Here is a 17,980-nt window from a genome sequence, read left to right as displayed (position 1 = left end):
ATGGATATCTCAAACACTCAAAAGAAATGTGATAGCCGATGATATGGTGCACTTAGTCTGCGTTTTCAATACAAATTTTAAAATACTGCCAATTTTGCTTCACCTTTTCCTTCTCTGTGTTTATCAACTTCTTGTCGTCCCTGTTCTTCAGTTTCCCAGGGGCCTCGGCGGTGGGGATGGAGGAGTGGAAGATGAACAGCTTGCCGCTGCATTCTGCTGCCTGGAGAGGACAAAAATAAATATCACACTAGAGACAGAGACGAGAGAGATAACAAAAGTGTGCTAATATAAGGTGTGCACATGTATGAATTTCATTGTGGGACTTTTTCAATGGAGACAACCTTGATTTGACCTGGACAGGTCTCTGTGTTCATTTCAGTAAGGGGATTCTATGGCTGGAGTTTAGGTCAACATTTTGCTAAGGCAATATAGTCAACGGTATTTCCGAACCAAATTAGTTGCTGACTCACCATTATGCTCAAGTACTAGCATTTTCTGCAAGTCTGTCTGGTCCCATGTAAAATCTATTTGACCTCTACCACACATTCAATCAAACTGAAGGCAAGTCGTTGGGAAATATTCAGTTGGAGCCGATTAAATAAGCAGTTCTATTAGGAAGCGAAAAAGGAAAGTTGCAGAGTCATTGGGTTGGAGAAACTTTACTGCACAATGCCAATTGCGGAAGCGCAAGAGCGCAGGAGTTGGCGGTAAGGAGGCTGGGACCTCTACAGCTGTGATTTGTTTGGACTATTCTGTTTCCTTTAGTTTTAAGCTTGGTTGATAAGCATCTAGTAGGATTACACAATGCACTGTATCAACTTATTATGTGCTTCTGTTTTTTAATCTGCTGACTTTTCATTTCAATGTGCCAGTGTTTTTGTATCTGTCCTAATGTATATAAACAATTCAAATGAAATCAGCCTTTAGAGTCCATCACCGCCTGGACAAAGTAACAGTTGACTTGCCATCTCCCCTTCCCTCGTGTGTGAGTGGGAGTTGACATCCAGCCTCTCACCTTCAGTGCCTCTACCCCAGCCTGGATGACGGGGGCAAAGACCGTCTCGCTCTCATTGGTGTCGGCAAACATGTCAGGGATCTGGTCCAGGAGACTGGACAGGGGTTAGGAGAAAAGGATAGTGTCACAATCATTCACCTCTGGTATAATGTTTTCAACACTTGGTAGATAATCATGTTAAACAGCTTTGTTTCATTGCCTCATTTATGACAGCTAATCTGAACAGATAGTTAACTGGATGGACATTGACCGTAGTACTTTCACAAGTCTGTGGTTTCCAAGGGATAAGGAAAGGAAGTCATTTTAGAGATTACTGGGACAGCCAGTGGTTGGCTCCAAAGGCAATGTCCTTACAATTCCACAGATCATTGAGGGACTATGATGCACAAGTACAGTTCAGAAGAGTCCATTTCACAGGTCATACAGTAGACAAAAACCCTGCAAGGCAGCTACTCAATTCTTCCAAAGTCATATTTGGATCTAAACCAAGGCCTCAACTCACATTTGTTTAATTATATCGGGAGTAAGAGATTTTGCCAAAAGTCTCTGTTTGAGATGGACTACCGCCATGTACGCCTGCATAGACATATCAAAATATCAAGTGGTAATAAATCATTTTGATGCTGTGCCATGCAAAGATAAGACTATTTTTCCATATAAATCCACATGGGCCTTTTTAATATAAAATCCTTCCAGGGACCACTTAACCTCCTATGAATTATCTGGACATAACGTTTTTTTTTATCTCCATCTTGGCATTTATGATGAAAAGTTGTAAAAAATTAAATAAAATGTTTTGGTTATCAATTTTTTACTTAACAATTGTTTTTCTTAAAACTGCATTGTTGGTTAAGGTCTTGTAAGCATTTCACTGTAAGGTGAACCTGTTGTATTCGGCGCATGTGACAAATAAAAATGTATTTGATTTGAAACTAGAGATGCAGAGAAAATTAGGCATTGGAAACCTTCTGATGGGCAAGATAATCAAATGTTGTCATTCAACATTTTTTTTCACCACATGAAACATGTAGCTCAGAAATCAGCCTCGACAGAAATACAGTTGAAGTCGGAAGTTCACATACACCTTAGCCAAATACATTTCAACTCAGTTTTTCACAATTCCTGACATTTAATCCGAGTACAAATTTCCTGTCTTAGGTTAGTTAGGATCACCACCTTATTTTAAGAATGTGAAATGTCAGAATAATAGGAGAGAATGATTTCTTTCAGCTTTTATTTTTTTCATCACATTCCCAGTGGTTCAGAAGTTTACATACACTCAATTAGTATTTGGTAGGATTGACTTTAAATTGGTTAACTTGGGTCAAACATTTTGGGTAGCTTCCCACAATAAGGTAGGTGAATTTTGGCCCATTCCTCCTGGCAGAACTGGTGTAACTGAGTCAGGTTTTTAGGCCTCCTTGCTCGCACATGCTTTTTCAGTAGGATTGAGGTCAGGGCTTTGTGATGGCCACTCCAATACCTTGACTTTGTTGTCCTTAAGACAATTTGTCACAACTTTGGAAATATGCTTGGCATCATTGTCCATTTGGAAGAACCATTTGCGACCAAGCTTTAACTTCCTGACTGATGTCTTGAGATGTGGCTTCAATATATCCACATAATTTAACTTCTCATGATGCCATCTACTTTGTGAATTGCACCAGTCCCTCCTGCAGCAAAGCACCCCCACAAACATGATGTTGCCACCCCCGTGCTTCACGGTTGGGATGGTGTTCTTCAGCTTGCAAGCATCCCCCTTTTCCTCCAAACATAACGATGGTCATTATGGCCAAACAGTTCTATTTTTGTTTCATCAGACCAGAGGACAATTCTCTCTTTGTCCCCATGTGCTGTTGCAAACCGTAGTCGGGCTTTTTTTATGGCGGTTTTGGAGCAGTGGCTTCTTCCTTGTTGAGCAGCCATTCAGGTTATGTCGATAGAGGACTCGTTTTACTGGGGATATAGATACTTTTGTACCCGTATCCTCCAGCATCTTCACAAGGTCCTTTGCTGTTGTTCTGTGATTGATTTGCACTTTTCGCACCAAAGTACGTTCATCTCTAGGAAACAGAACACGTCTCCTTCCTGAGCGGTACAATGGCTGCGTGGTCAAATGGTGTTTATACACTGCTCAAAAAAATAAAAGGGAACACTTAAACAACACAATGTAACTCCAAGTCAATCACACTTCTGTGAAATCAAACTATCCACTTAGTAAGCAACACTGATTGACAATAAACTTCACATGCTGTTGTGCAAATGAAATAGACAACAGGTGGAAATTATAGGCAGTTAGCAAGAAACCCCCAATAAAGGAGTGGTTCTGCAGGTGGTGACCACAGACCACTTCTCAGTTCCTATGCTTCCTAGCTGATGTTTTGGTCACTTTTGAATGCTGGCGGTGCTTTCACTCTAGTGGTAGCATGAGACGGAGTCTACAACCCACACAAATGGCTCAGGTAGTGCAGCTCATCCAGGATGGAACATCAATGCGAGCTGTGGCAAGAAGGTTTGTTGTGTCTGTCAGCGTAGTGTCCAGAGCATGGAGGCGCTACCAGGAGACAGGCCAGTACATCACGAGACGTGGAGGAGGCCGTAGGAGGGCAACAACCCAGCAGCAGGACCGCTACCTCCGCCTTTGTGCAAGGAGGAGCAGGAAGAGCACTGCCAGAGCCCTTCAAAATGACCTCCAGCAGGCCACAAATGTGCATGTGTCTGCTCAAACGGTCAGAAACAGACTCCATGAGTGTGGTATGAGGGCCCGATGTCCACAGGTGGGGGTTGTGCTTACAGCCCAACACCGTGCAGGACGTTTGGCATTTGCCAGAGAATACCAAGATTGGCAAATTCGCCACTGGCGCCCTGTGCTCTTCACAGATGAAAGCAGGTTCACACTGAGCACGTGACAGACATGACAGAGTCTGGAGACGCCGTGGAGAACGTTCTGCTGCCTGCAACATCCTCCAGCATGATAGGTTTGGCGGTGGGTCAGTCATGGTGTGGGGTGGCATTTCTTTGGGGGGGCCGCACAGCCCTCATAGTGCTCGCCAGAGGTAGCCTGACTGCCATTAGGTACCGAGATGAGATCCTCAGACCCCTTGTGAGACCATATGCTGGTACGGTTGGCCCTGGGTTCCTCCTAATGCAAGACAATGCTAGACCTCATGTGGCTGGAGTGTGTCAGCAGTTCCTGCAAGAGGAAAGCATTGATGCTATGGACTGGCCCGCCCGTTCCCCAGACCTGAATCCAATTGAGCACATCTGGGACATCAAGTCTCGCTCCATCCACCAACGCCACGTTGCACCACAGACTGTGCAGGAGTTGGCGGATGCTTTAGTCCAGGTCTGGGAGGAGATCCCTCAGGAGACCATCCGCCACCTCATCAGGAGCATGCCCAGGCGTTGTAGGGAGGTCATACAGGCACGTGGAGGCCACACACACACTACTGAGCCTCATTTGGACTTGTTTTAAAACCTGTTACGGATTATGCGAATTCTCGCAGCTTTTCGCAACTTTTTGTTAAAAATCGCGCAACATTTCAACGTCCTGCTACTCATGCCAGGAATATAGTATATGCATATGATAAGTATGTGTGTATAGAAAACACTCTGAAGTTTCTAAAACTGGTTAAATCATGTCTGTGGCTATAACAGAACGTGTTCAGGAGTAAAAATCCCAGGGAAAACTGTTCACCAAAAACACACAAAAAATATTCATTCGCCAGTCTTTGAATTGTCTAAGGCGATAGAAAATAGATGAGATTCCGTTTACAACGCCTACAGCTTCCACACGATGTCGCCAGTACTGGCATTTCATTGCAAGTTTATCCTTGGTGGGATGACGTATAGGCACTTCCTGTCTTGGGGTGCACCCAGGAAATTATGAAAGTGAAAAAAATGGACGATGATTTCAAGACTTGCTGCTATCGAATACAGATCGCCCCGTGATCAATTTGATCGATTATTAACGTTTATTAATACCTAAAGTTGGTTTACAAAAGTAGTTTGAAGTGATTTGTAAAAGTTTATAGGCAACTTTTTTAATTTTAAAAAGTGACGTTGCGTCTTGTAAAGGTGAATTTTCCTTGGATCAGACGGCCTTCATAAATTGACATTTTGGGCATACTTTGACGGATTTAAATCGGGAAAAAGACCCAATTGTGATGTTTATGGGACATATAGGAGTGCCAACAAAGAAGCTCGTCAAAGGTAATGAATGTTTTATATTTTATTTCTGCGTTTTGTGTAGCGCCGGCTACCGCTAAATCTTTTGTTTAGGTCTCGTTCAGGTATTTCGGGGGGTGCATGCTATCAGATAATAGCTTCTCATGCTTTCGCCGAAAAGCATTTTACAAATCTGACATGTTGGCTAGATTCACAACGAGTGTAGCTTTAATTGAGTACCTTGCATGTGTGTTTTAATGAAAGTTTGAGTTTTATCGAGTACTATAGGTGGCGCTCTGAAATTTCCGCTGATTTGGTTCCTGCATCCGTAATTAAGGACATTACATCAAAGTTGGATCAGCCTGTAGTGTGGTTTTCCACTTTAATTTTGAGTGTGACTATAAATCCAGACCTCCATGGGTTGATAAATTTGATTTCCATTGATAATTTTTGTGTGATTTTGTTGTCAGCACATTCAACGATGTAAAGAAAAAAGTATTTAATACGAATATTTCATTCATTCAGATCTAGGATGTGTTATTTTAGTGTTCCCTTTATTTTTTTGAGCAGTGTACTTGCGTACTATTGTTTGTACAGATGAATGTGGTACCTTCAGGCATTTTGAAATTGCTCCCAATGATGAACCAGACTTCTGGGGTCTTGGCTGATTTCTTTTGACTTTCCCATGATGTCAAGCAAAGAGGCACTGAGTTTGAAGGTTGGCCTTGAAATACATCCACAGATACACCTTCAATTGACTCAAATTATGTCAATTAGCCTATCAGAAGTCATGACATAATTTTCTGGAATTTCCCAAGCTGTTTAAAGGCACAGTCAACTTAGTGGATGTAAACTTCTGACCCACTGGAATTGTGATACAATGAATTATGTGAAATAATCTGTCTGTAAACAATTGCTGGAAAAATTGCTTGTGTCATGCGCAAAGTAGATGTCCTAACCGACTTGCCAAAACTATAGTTTGTTAACAAGAAATTTGTGGAGTGGTTGAAAAACGAGTTTTAATGACTCCAACCTAAGTGTATGTAAACTTCCAACTTCAACTGCAGATGCACATCCATGGGCTTTGAGAAGGAGCTGGAGATAAAGACAAAGTATACGCTTAGGAAAAAGAAAACGACCACTACTAACACACTGCACTCCAAAGTGAGATTCATCCAGACAAGATTTTCACCCTTTGGTGTTCATCAGGTTGTCTGTCTGACTTTGGAGCATAGATTGCAGTGTGCAGAGATCTTGTTTGTTTTTTTAACGATGAGCTTCCATTGGGCTACATAAGCTAAAGAGTGGCAATGCCTTCTCCAAGAGGTTCAGCTTCCTCACATTACCTATGGCCATTCATACACACTAACTAACATATCTAAATATTAGAAGATATGCCATCAAAGGATCAATACTCAAATCAACTGTCATGTAAGTATGTGCTCTTTCTCTTACTTGTTGATGACTGCCCGCGACTCCTGGAAGTTGACAAGGAAGCCGTCGAGCAGCGGGACGAACATCTCTGCCGTGTCGGATACTACCATCATCTGGGGCTGGGCCAGGGCACTCTTCACGTTGTAGAAATGTAGGATCTTGTTGTAGGTGACGAAGCCCACCTTCACCATCGAGCTCTCAGCACCATCCTCTCTGTGGGGGAGGAAGAGAGGAAAAGTAGGGGATGTGTGTGTGTGTCAATGGAGAGAGAGAGAGAGAGAGATGGAAAGAAAGAGAGAGTAGCCTGACGTGAGTCATGAATTATAGTCATGTCATTGATCATATTTGTCTAAAAGACAGATTTGGGACCAGGTGACGAGGAGAGAGTATGTCAGAATAGGGATTTTTTTTTTTACTAAACATTCTGGTCCTTAGAGGGCACTATGTTACAGCATATATGAACAACTTAGTTGTTGTAGTCGTTTATCCACCTAGACATAATGGCAAATAAGCAGCAAATATGTCCGCTATTCTGAAGTGTTACTCTAAACATGATTTTTCAAAATACAGTGTTCCTGATATGAACGGATCACAAATAATTTCCCGCCCTATAAATTACAGTGAATTTTTAGGGTAGGCAACTGATGCGCTAAAAACATTCCTGGGGGCAGAATTGCAAAAACAAAACAAAAAATGTCTTATTCCCGGGTATGGGCACCTCTTGCAGCAGCCACCACTCAAGCAAATTAAAAGGGCCATTACCCAGGCACGCCAAACAAACTTACACAAACATCCACGGAAAAAAAGTGGAATAACAGAATATGGGATTGTTTATTAGCAGAGGAGAGTGGGAAGAAGAGAACAAGTGTGTTGGAGAGTTACACTTCAGAAGGTCCTGACTATGCTTTTTCTCTAGGAGGGGTAGTGGGGTATTGAGGCTTAGAGAGGCTGGAGGGGCTAAGGAGAGAGAGGCGTAGGGATGTTTTTCTTCAGGGCAAAGTACTGATTGGTGAAGGAAACAAGGGGCCTCGTATGCTTTAAATTAAGCACACACTTTTTCGCACATTAAACTACACCAACAATTTCCTTCTTTCTCACACACACACACACACACACACACCTCAACAGAAGTTCAATTACATTAATAAGAAACTGTCAAGGAAATATATGACTGTTCTCCTCCCTTTACAGATCTCGCTTTAATTTTCATGGACTGGAGAATTCAATGCAGTCGAGATGAAAAAATAAATACATCTACTTTATAGACCTCTGTTTTGACGAGGCTAGAGGGAAAGTAGCTGCAATAGCACAGAAAGAGAACCTGACCAAGTGTGACATAGACCAGAGCACTTGGAATTGGCCTGTGGGACTAGTAGGTCTGTTGAACTGTGGCCTGTATCTAAAATCATTCCCGTCTGACAAGGGGAAACTGGGGTTTGTCTCCCTTTATTTCTGAGCACTGCAAGAGCAATACAGAACATGTACCTCAACTCAATGTAAAGTCCCATAGAGCGGACTTCTATCTACATCATTCATAAGAACTGATAGGAGAAGTAGTCCGGCAATGCAGGCTTGTTATTGCTTCTTTTCATTCCGAGTATCAGTGATGAAATATTTAGATGACAGAGAAATGCCACAGGATTTAGTCTACACCTGTTTTTGCTTTCTCCGAGCCCCGTTTCCGCACTAGCAAGCGAGAGGCAAAAATGTGGCTATTTTAAAGGCAAAAATGTGGCTATTTCGGCAGCATCGCTGATCCGTATAAGTGTTGGGTGTCCAACATGTTTTCCATCAGTTTAAATGTAGCAGAGAGAAAAGCTTCAAAACAGAGAACAGGGAAGAAAAGTCTGATTTAAAAACAGAGGGCTTATTTAGAGAGCACTACCTAACGGTTTCAGGGGTGATGTAAGGGTTCTGTACCAATATGTCCTGCAGGCTAGGGACGAGAGAGAGTTTCCAAATAAGTTATTTTAGGAAAGTCCAGGTGAAGTATATCATTGTTTCTCAGTGGTAAATCAAAACCTTTATTCCTCGCCGGCAACCCACATAAAACAGCCAAAATCAGACCCATCTGTGCAGCTGACTTCTTGTGTTTTGGACGGGGTTCAAGGTTGGAATCTGCACAGTAACATTTTCCATTTTAGCCCGCCCTCCTCCTTTCCCTTCCCCTAGCATCTCCCCCCTCCCACCAACCCAGACCCAGCAACCTTCAGGCAACAATTTTCAACCGATGAGATACTTGAATACTTGGCTTAATGCTTTTTTCTTTGCCTTGGACTTGTGGGACCTCCTTATTTGGCAGTGTATCACAGCCCACCACCCAAATAACAAACCACCCAGCTACACATTATGGGTGATGGGGGTATGGAAAACCAACACTTCCATAAATCTAATGTAATTTCTCTCTGCCTCGAGACACCAGTTAGCATGGTATCCAATTACCTTGGAGGGCACAGCATTGTATGAAGGACTCTGATTTTGGCCACCACTTAGGTAATCCTACTGTGACCTCCAAGGCTATGTAGTGGGTCTCAAAGACCTCTATCACTCCAATTTGGCAGATCTTATGTAAAAGACCTTGGAGCTAGGCTGTAGGCAGAGAGATGCTGGGACAGTTTCTATAAAGTGCTTAAATGCAGGCCGTTCAAGGTTCCATTCCTTGACTATGAGAGGTCAGTGTTTGATAGTGTGTGTGCGTGCGTGTGTGTGTGCACCTGGGCAGGTTGTCTAGCAGGGTCTTCAGCTCATCACACACCAGTCTGACCAGTCCGCTCTTGATGTTGGCATAGGACACGTCAATCATGAAGATGTACGCTGGAGGACTGGCTGGCTTGTTGTTCTGATAGAGAAAGAGCGAGGACATTTTGATTTACAACTTCAATTCAACTAGTGTTACTTCACCTTGTTTATTTTATTTGCTCATATTTTGCAGATATTTAAAATGTCAAATGTATTTGACTGTCTAAATACAGTTTTAAAACCCTGTAACACAAACACAACTATTGTTCAATTATACCATAAAATCAACACAATTGACCTTGGCCAAAGGTGCCTGGCAGACATCAGAGCTCGGATGTCAGCTCTTCCTCCTGGGGAAGGCCTGCCCGCTCCAAGACCTCTCCATCACGGTTGACAACTCCACGTTGTCCCCTCCCAGAGTGCAAAGAACTTTAACATGACCCTGGACAACACCCTGTCATTCTCTGCAAATGTCAAAGCAGGGACTCGCTCCTGCAGGTTCATGTTCTACAACATTTGTAGAGTATGACCTTTCCACACACAGGAAGTGGCGCAGGTCCTAATCCAGGCACTTGTCAGTTCCCGTCTAGTCTACAACTCTCTGTTGCCTGGGCTCTTATCCAGAATGACACAGCCCACCTAGTGTTTAACCTTCTTAAGTTCTCCCATGTCACCCGCACACTCTACTGGCTTCCAGTCGAAACATGCATCATCTTCAAGATCCTGGTACTTCCCAACAGAGCAGCAAGGGGAACTGTCCCTCCTTACAGGCTATGCTACACCCCAACCCGAGCACGCCATTCTGCCACCTTTGGTCTCTTGGCCCTCCCACCCCTACGGGCCCAGTCAAATCTATTCTCTGTCCCGGCACCCCCTAAAGTCAGGACAGCGGAGTCCCTGCGGATCTTTTGAAAACGTCTGAAACCCTACCGCTTTGAAGAGTATCTTAAATGAGTCATGGTGCCCGACACCCCCCCCCCAAAATATCACTTATTTTTCCACTAGCATTGACTGATGCATACTTTGAGTGAAAATGTACTTGATACGATTGTGATGTGTTGTCTCATCTAGCCATCTTAAGATGAATGCACTAACTGTAAGTGGCTCTGGATAAGAGCGTCGCTTAATGACAAAAATATTATTATAAAATCGGGTGGTTGGAGCGTATATGAGAGCGTATACTACGGGTATGACAAAATATTTACTGCTCTAATTATGTTGGTAACCAGTTTATAATAGCAATAAGGCACCTCAGGGGTTTGTGGTATATTGAGAATAAACCACCGCTAAGGGCTGCATCTAGGCACTCCGTGGTGCACATAAGAACTGTGGTATATTGGCCATATACCAGACCCCCTTGGGCCTTATTGCTTAAACATAAAATGTAAATGTCAAACACATAACAATGAACACACCAGAGACGTTGAATCAGAGGTCACTTTCCCACTAGCCTTTGAAATCATACTCCATTCATTAATGTACCCCAATTTTAGGTCAAACCCTTTCCTTTTCCGTTCATGTTTTTTCCCCGTCTCCCTCTCCCATAAGAAGTGTTTACACTGAAGCCACTTATCCCCTAACCTTTGAAATTGTAGGCTACTCTTATCAAAACTACATTGGTCAATGGACTCTAATTTTTGCCAAATACTCCCTCTTCTGCTCATGTTTTGCCCGGTGTATACCTCCACCACACTCAATACTTTCTTTGTGTTTAAACTTACAGCTTGCTTGGATCTTGGAGCCGTTAGGAAAGACTATGTAACATCCAACTGCCCTCCATGTTAGGAATGTGGATGAGCACGCCATTGTTTTGTTTCCGTGGTAACAGTCTATGACATAGCTTACCTTCGAGGCTTTTGATAAAAGCTGTCTAGGACTACATTTCTAAATATTAATAAACAGATTGAAGTAACACGTTGGCTTAAGTAGCGAAACGTGAAGTTGTTATCCCCCACCTACCTCTACCCATAATGTACAAGATAAGAAAACCCCGCAGAGCGCAACAAAATCGAGAACATATAGATCTCATTTGGCTTTAATGCAGTGGTCTCAATGTAACAGAACATGCTTTTGCCTGTGCTTCCTTCTAATCATTTGGTCCTGAATGAAGAATGAATGCAGTGTCTGCCAAGAGGTGAGCACCTCCTCCCTATACACACACAAACACTTTATAGACCCCCCCCCTCAGAAAGACCACTGGGAATGGAGACCCTAATAACTTTCACTTTCTGTCTATATAAGTTTTTAGGAGATAGACTCTTGCCAAGCATTGAACGTTTTCTCCGTGCATCGTCACAGCTTTCCCCCATGTCAATTCACATTGTAGGCTATTAGGTCTATTGGTGACGTATACCACTACTTAATTTACTTTTCATCCATATAAATGTCATTCAAACTAGATATTCCACCAATTCCTATCGATTTGTATGAAATGAAACAAAGCAATATTATACATACGGTTCACTATAAAGGCAGAAAAACCGCAATAGTAGGGCATCGCGTACCTTGCAATAATCCAGGGTGGCGGCGAACTCGTAGGACCCCAGCGACAGCTCTGGCCTCTCGTAGAAGTCCACCCTTTTGCCCATGTGGTCCAGGTGTTGGAAATAAAAGGCTGGCACTATGAAAGAACAAAATAATGTGTTTTAGCAGAGGCGACAAAAACAAACCCAAACATAATATTGCCTCCGCTTAGCAATCACCCCCCTTTACTGTCTTTCTCAGGCAGTGTTCCCTAACAGAGTGCACTTGTTTCTATGGAAAAGAGGGTTCAAAATTAACCGAAAGCACAGCACTGGTTGGAACTTATATCTGAAATATTAAGAATAACCCCCCCCAAAAAAAACAATCATTCAGATATTGGTTACCCAAATTAAAGAAACCTGTTCTAGCTTTGAGCTTAAAAGAAAAAAAGAAGGTTGGTCAGATCCTTAACTTATTTTTATCCACAGACCATTAAGACTCAGTAAGGCCCTGCATGGCATCCTTGTTACGGGTGGACGTACCTTCGTTGACGCAGTTGCAGAAGCCACACTGGTAGCGGCGGCCACCGTCCGTGAACTGCATGTAGGGACACATGTAGGCCTTGCAGCGGTTACAGCGGATTGGGCCAGTCTCACCATGGTTCACGACGTACATAGGAGTCTGGGCCAGACGACAGAGGAGATAGGCAGTCTCATAAGACAGTGGTCACACACACACGACAGCAGTCGCACACATGCTTGTTTTAGAGTCAACTGTAGGCTATAGTCAACTGTACAGATAGATGATTCCTTATTTGGTAGTTTGTGTGAAATAGACAGGCTTCAGGTTAACCATGATGATTACAATGCATTTCATTGGCCTCATCTTAACCAGTTTATAGAACAGCACCAGCTGGCTATACACCAACAGAAGCATCCAAATGAATATATATCAGTAAACAGGACCAGGATGCAAGGTTACAGTCAAAAATAGAACTTTTATCAAACCCTTAACCCTTGTCAAACAGAGTGATTTATAACACTGTGCCCATGTGCTATCTGGATAAATCCATTTGAATTCAATCACTTTGACAGCACCCCTTTTGTTTTGAATGAAACCTTCCAAAAATATTTGCCCATTGTAGAAGTGCTCAGAAAGTAACTTTTTGGACCTGAATGCCAAAACATTCAAGAGATAAAAGTTTACCCATTTTGCATACCCCACCATTTCATTAGACATCCATGTCTTCATCACTGGAAAAGATAAACGGTTGAGTTTGATAGCATTTAAAAGCTTACAAAACAGTGTTGTCAAACTTCTTTAATACAAATTGTCATTTTTATAACCTTTAATGTAAATTATATAAAAATGTGTTAACTCTTATTTTTTTTTCCTTCACGTTGTAGCTTAGACTAAATTTCACGTTATCTGAAAATAAAAATGTGTTTTGCCCGCCATCGGTTGAGACACAACATGCTCTTAAAGTCATTTCAATCATAGAAATATAATTAATAGAATGGACCTATCCATTCAGACCACTGCAATTTAGCTGGTACACCATCGAAATGTAAAATGTTCACTTCTAATTACTATCACAAAGATGACCGCAGGTCCACCCACCATCAAATGTCAACTTAAAATTGTCATTTATTTTCTATATTTCTATGTTTTCAATAGGTTTCTTTGGATGATTGATAGTAGAATGTTAAAAACATTCCCATTCAAGTCAACATTCTCTGATGTGTGGACCTCCAACCATCTCTGTGGTAACATTTGAAAGTTGAAATGTCAACTTTATTCTCATTTTAGTACTCAGACCAATTTCCCAAGCCTCAGTTCATGCCTCATCCCTAGGTTCAGCAACACTAGATAATCATTCTACCTGTTCAATTTTGCATTCAAACCTTTTAAAAAAACAAATAGCCTTTGTGGGGGGAAAAAAACAAAACCTAACACAGTGCAACAGTCTACAAGTGTGAAGTTGTTTCCCTGTTAAACAAGTGTGAGTTCTATCAAGATCATAAAGCATTTCATCTTAAAATTGTCGGTGATCTCATCTATACCTTCAAAAACAGTTATTCTCATGCAACTCAACACATGCCGACATGCTACAAAAAGCAGATTCTCTCCTTGAAAACGTCTCAATCTCATGGGCCATGTAAATACCTGCATGGTACATCTACTGAACTCATTACATGTGTCTATTGCAGAATGTTTCTTGCCAGATAAGGCTTTGTTTAATGTAAAGATGAAATATGTCTCCTGCCAGGTGGGGATGTGTAGGAATAAAGATGGTAAAGGTGCTCCTATAGCTTATCCAGCCCACACACAGTAGTGCTGAGCGATTAACTGAAACGTTGGTTATTTTTTGGGTTTTAAACAACTAATTGACCAACAATGTTATTTGAATCAATTATTTGAATTCCATTTTGTTCTGGGTTTTTTTTCTGTGAGTTTAATGCGCAGTTTCTCTGGAGATAAATCAGATCAAGCCCGAACTGTGCGATGTAGTAGGCAGTTATAGTTTCCAACAGGCCAATATTCAACATAGTTTAGCGCAGAAAATGTGGTAATTAACTACAATGACGATAGTCCATTGCGCGCCTACTTGTCCAGTCTGTGTGATTCTTTTACACCTGCTACGGTAGGAGCAGACAGAGAAGAGAGAACAATACACAATCGGGAGGGATGGAGAGCAGTTTCTTCGCGAGGTATCTCTACCTGAAAATACATGAACTAAGTTATAGATAGTTGGTATTCAGCAGTCATAAAAGTATGTCTTATTTACTTTGAAAAACTACAAGAAAAAAATATATGTATTCTGACAGCATAGGCAGCAGCTCTATAGAGATAAATTGGAAATAAATAATAAAATCATCTAATTAAACAAATGTAATTTAAAACTGAAATCATTTATTAAAGTAATGTGAATAAATTAGGGTTAATAAGTGATAAGCAGTAATGGGTAGTCACTACCATCATGGGATGTTTATTAATTGTTCTATTCTGTGTTACGGCATTCAACCCACGTAATGTATGATGCATTTAATGTCTAAAAACAATCTAAATCTGATTATTTTTCAATAATCGAAAACCGACCTCAAAAAGCACTAATCGCTCAGCACTAACACACACAAACAAACCCATGGGAACATATGGTACAAATTGCCTCTAAAAATGCACAGTCTGTAGACTCACAAACATTTACTAACGAAAACAAACAACTTTGTGCACATTACACACAAAGTTCAAATATAGCCTTAGTTAGAAGATTTATTTGAGGGCATAAAATCTTAGAGCCAAGCCTCATTCAAATGAGTTCAGACAATTTATTAGCACCACAGAAGGTGATATACTATCCAAAACATTGTAGCCTAACAACCAAAACATTGTCTAAAAGATGGTCACTACTAGGCGTAAATGTAATCCAAATCTATCCTGAGAAACTCCAATTAGACTTTTAACCAGAGGAAGAAACCGGTTCAGGGAACAGAACCAAAAACCTTGGTTTCTCCTCTTTCTTGAAGGGAGGCTTTTACAAAACAACAGTATGTGTTTCACATGGGCTCCAAGGCCATAAAACTGCAGACAGACATCAATGCAGCCAAGTAGTTATATTATTAGAAGAGTTCATCCAAAGAGGACATGAAGTTATTATACATTTGTTTATAATAAGTACATGTACGATACAAGATTTTAATGTTAACACTCGAGTGCTTGTGCAGTGAAGTCATTAATTCCAAACAATAATGCTACATGCTGATAAAATGCTAGTCCGTTTGATTTGGAATCCATGCAGGGCTTTAGCATACGTTAACTTCCTACTATGGGAATCGTGCTAGCACTGTCTGGACACTGAGCGATAACCTGAGATGGCAGTGCGCTTGACATGAGCGCTTTGTTAAACCGCTTTCATCTTCTGTGGTCCCTGCAGATCTTGACATTAGCTGATTAGCACTCTCTATGAGACAGAAAAAAGCTACATTAACATCGCCTAAAAAGGGCATTTGGCGCCGATGACAAGGCGAGGGGAAGAATATCTAAGGCAGGTTTCCTGGGACCACACAGGATTACATCGAGGTTGTCCTTGGGACACAAACTTTTACAGCACTTGGACAAAGTATAATTTTATAAGGAATGAAAAATGTTGAGTCATTGAGCTTCTGAGGAAAACAAAAAAAAGTGCTAGTGTCTCCCTCCCTAAACATTTCTACAATTATGTACCTGAGGTCTATGTAGTGTTTGGGTTTAAACATATTGGTTTCAGAATTCATAAGCGGCTTAGTTGTCCGACTTCATAAAACAATGTGGATAATCTCTGCAAACATACATACAGGCTAGTGCCTACCTCATTCTTTGGCACTGTGGCGAAGGGTTTGATGATGGTGGCCAGGGGAACTTGGCACTGCTTAGCCAGGTCAGCCGTGCAGGGGAAAGAGTAGGTGGTGCAACGCATGAACCTTGGGCTGGCGTTTCCTAAAGGGGAAGAAGAAATGGAAACAGATCCCGTTTAAAAAATAAAAAATATATTTTAATTAAGTTGGTAAAGAATGTAATAATATTGGTTTGTTTCAAGAAAAAATATAAATACAATTTAAAAACAGGTTTGCATTTTCACAATATCATTCAGTTCTTCCCTCATAACTTTAAAGATTCATCAGGTTGTAAATAACTGTTTGTGTCTGAAGTAGAGCTGTTAATAGTAATAGCTTCCTGAGTTATTTGTTTGATGAAGAGCAGGGGTGTATTCACTTCGACCTAAACGGAAGCAAACAGTCCGAAACGGGGAGGAACCTACCTGAACTTGTCCAATAAGAAACTAATTTTCGTTGCGAAAACGTTTTGCTAGTTTGCTACGATGTGCACTAATGAATACACCCATATCATGTTCCCCATGTTGCCATTAAAAAAATCTTTAAAAAGTGTATAATTGAACTAAGGCTATTACGGTGTTGTCCAAAGCCATCGGTCACGTTTTACTTATTCATTCCTTGGGGAACACCACATTGTTCCATCCCAGCACAAACAAACCAGATTCAACTAGTCAAGTAATCACAAAGCCCTTGATTAGTTGAGTCAGGTGTGCTAGTGATGGACTGGAAATAAAGCAATAACGGATTTCAGAAGTGTGTTGAAGTAAAGCTGTGTCCTTTAGTTCTGTTTAATGACACCGACAGGTTTGTAGTACTGTACGCTGGTATTCCTGTGCCTTACCTTGGTCCTGTACTGTATAGTCAGTGGTGACCAGCGGGGGCACCTGGCCCCTGAGGTTCGTAGTGTACACCTGTCCCCCTCGTTTGGCTTGGTCGTCCTCGATGACTTGTGTCTGAACCAAAAGAGGTTGCATTGTTGGTAAAAGAGCTTCTACTGTGGTGAGCCATTTCCTTGACAAACAGTCAGGCTGGGTGAATGATTTCAATCAGTTCCACTCTGTTTTTGCTGGCTGCGAGTGGTATAGGACACAGATTGGTATTGTACAAATTCACATGCTGCTGTTGCTTTGTTGCCGTTTGCCTGACAACAACCCAACCACAATCAGTCAAAAATGTTGTTTTTAACTACGGGACACAGGGTTGACGTCATTATTTGTAAGTCATATATTTCCCCCAAATAAGACAAAAAAAAACATGATCAACAGGGTAATTGGGGGGGATAGGCTAACATGTCTATCCTGGGCCCATACTGTATGTTAAGTAGCCAAATCTTCTAAAGAGTATAGTGTGGGTCCACGCTATAATGCCTTTAAAGGAAATACTGGCCTGGAGGTAGCTCAGAAACATGTGAAATGGCATTCTGGTATGCAAAGACATGAAGTCACGGGAGAATTAAATATGGACTCACTGTGCTAGGGATGGAGTCAGGATCCAGCTTTTTCTGAGGTGGGCCGGCCATTTGGGCTGCCCCACCTTGGAAGGGTCCCGCCATCCCGGGTCCCGCCATCCCGGGTCCCGCCATCCCGGGTCCCGCCATCCCGGGTCCCGCCATCTGCCCCCCAAATTGACCTTTGACACACAAACAATTCCACAGTGTAAGGCTCTGGTGACCTGTACCTGGTGCAATCCTATTGGCAAGAACACACTTAGCGGTACAGTCCTCCAAAAGCGATTTGTGCACACTCCTCGCCGCATTCAATACAATAAGCTTGAGTTCCACAGTGAGCTT

At 41.8% G+C, this 17,980-nt stretch overlaps 1 protein-coding gene across 1 annotated transcript in view; it reads right to left on the bottom strand.

Moving 5' to 3' along the window:
• The window catches only part of sec24d (SEC24 homolog D, COPII coat complex component), a 28,900-nt gene that overhangs the window by 7,378 nt on the left and 3,542 nt on the right, over window positions 1-17,980 (bottom strand). The window contains exons 6-14 of the mRNA XM_021615139.2: window positions 17,660-17,820; window positions 17,033-17,144; window positions 16,167-16,294; window positions 12,361-12,499; window positions 11,860-11,975; window positions 9,331-9,455; window positions 6,638-6,829; window positions 1,016-1,109; window positions 104-220 (exon numbers count right to left, since the gene is read on the bottom strand). Of these exons, the coding sequence (XP_021470814.2) occupies window positions 104-220; window positions 1,016-1,109; window positions 6,638-6,829; window positions 9,331-9,455; window positions 11,860-11,975; window positions 12,361-12,499; window positions 16,167-16,294; window positions 17,033-17,144; window positions 17,660-17,820 (1,184 nt within the window). The remainder of the gene's footprint in view (window positions 1-103; window positions 221-1,015; window positions 1,110-6,637; window positions 6,830-9,330; window positions 9,456-11,859; window positions 11,976-12,360; window positions 12,500-16,166; window positions 16,295-17,032; window positions 17,145-17,659; window positions 17,821-17,980) is intronic.

The sequence above is a fragment of the Oncorhynchus mykiss genome, chromosome 9 (assembly GCF_013265735.2).
Source record: "Oncorhynchus mykiss isolate Arlee chromosome 9, USDA_OmykA_1.1, whole genome shotgun sequence".
NCBI lineage: Eukaryota > Metazoa > Chordata > Actinopteri > Salmoniformes > Salmonidae > Oncorhynchus > Oncorhynchus mykiss.
This window is presented reverse-complemented; position numbering and strand designations above follow the sequence as displayed.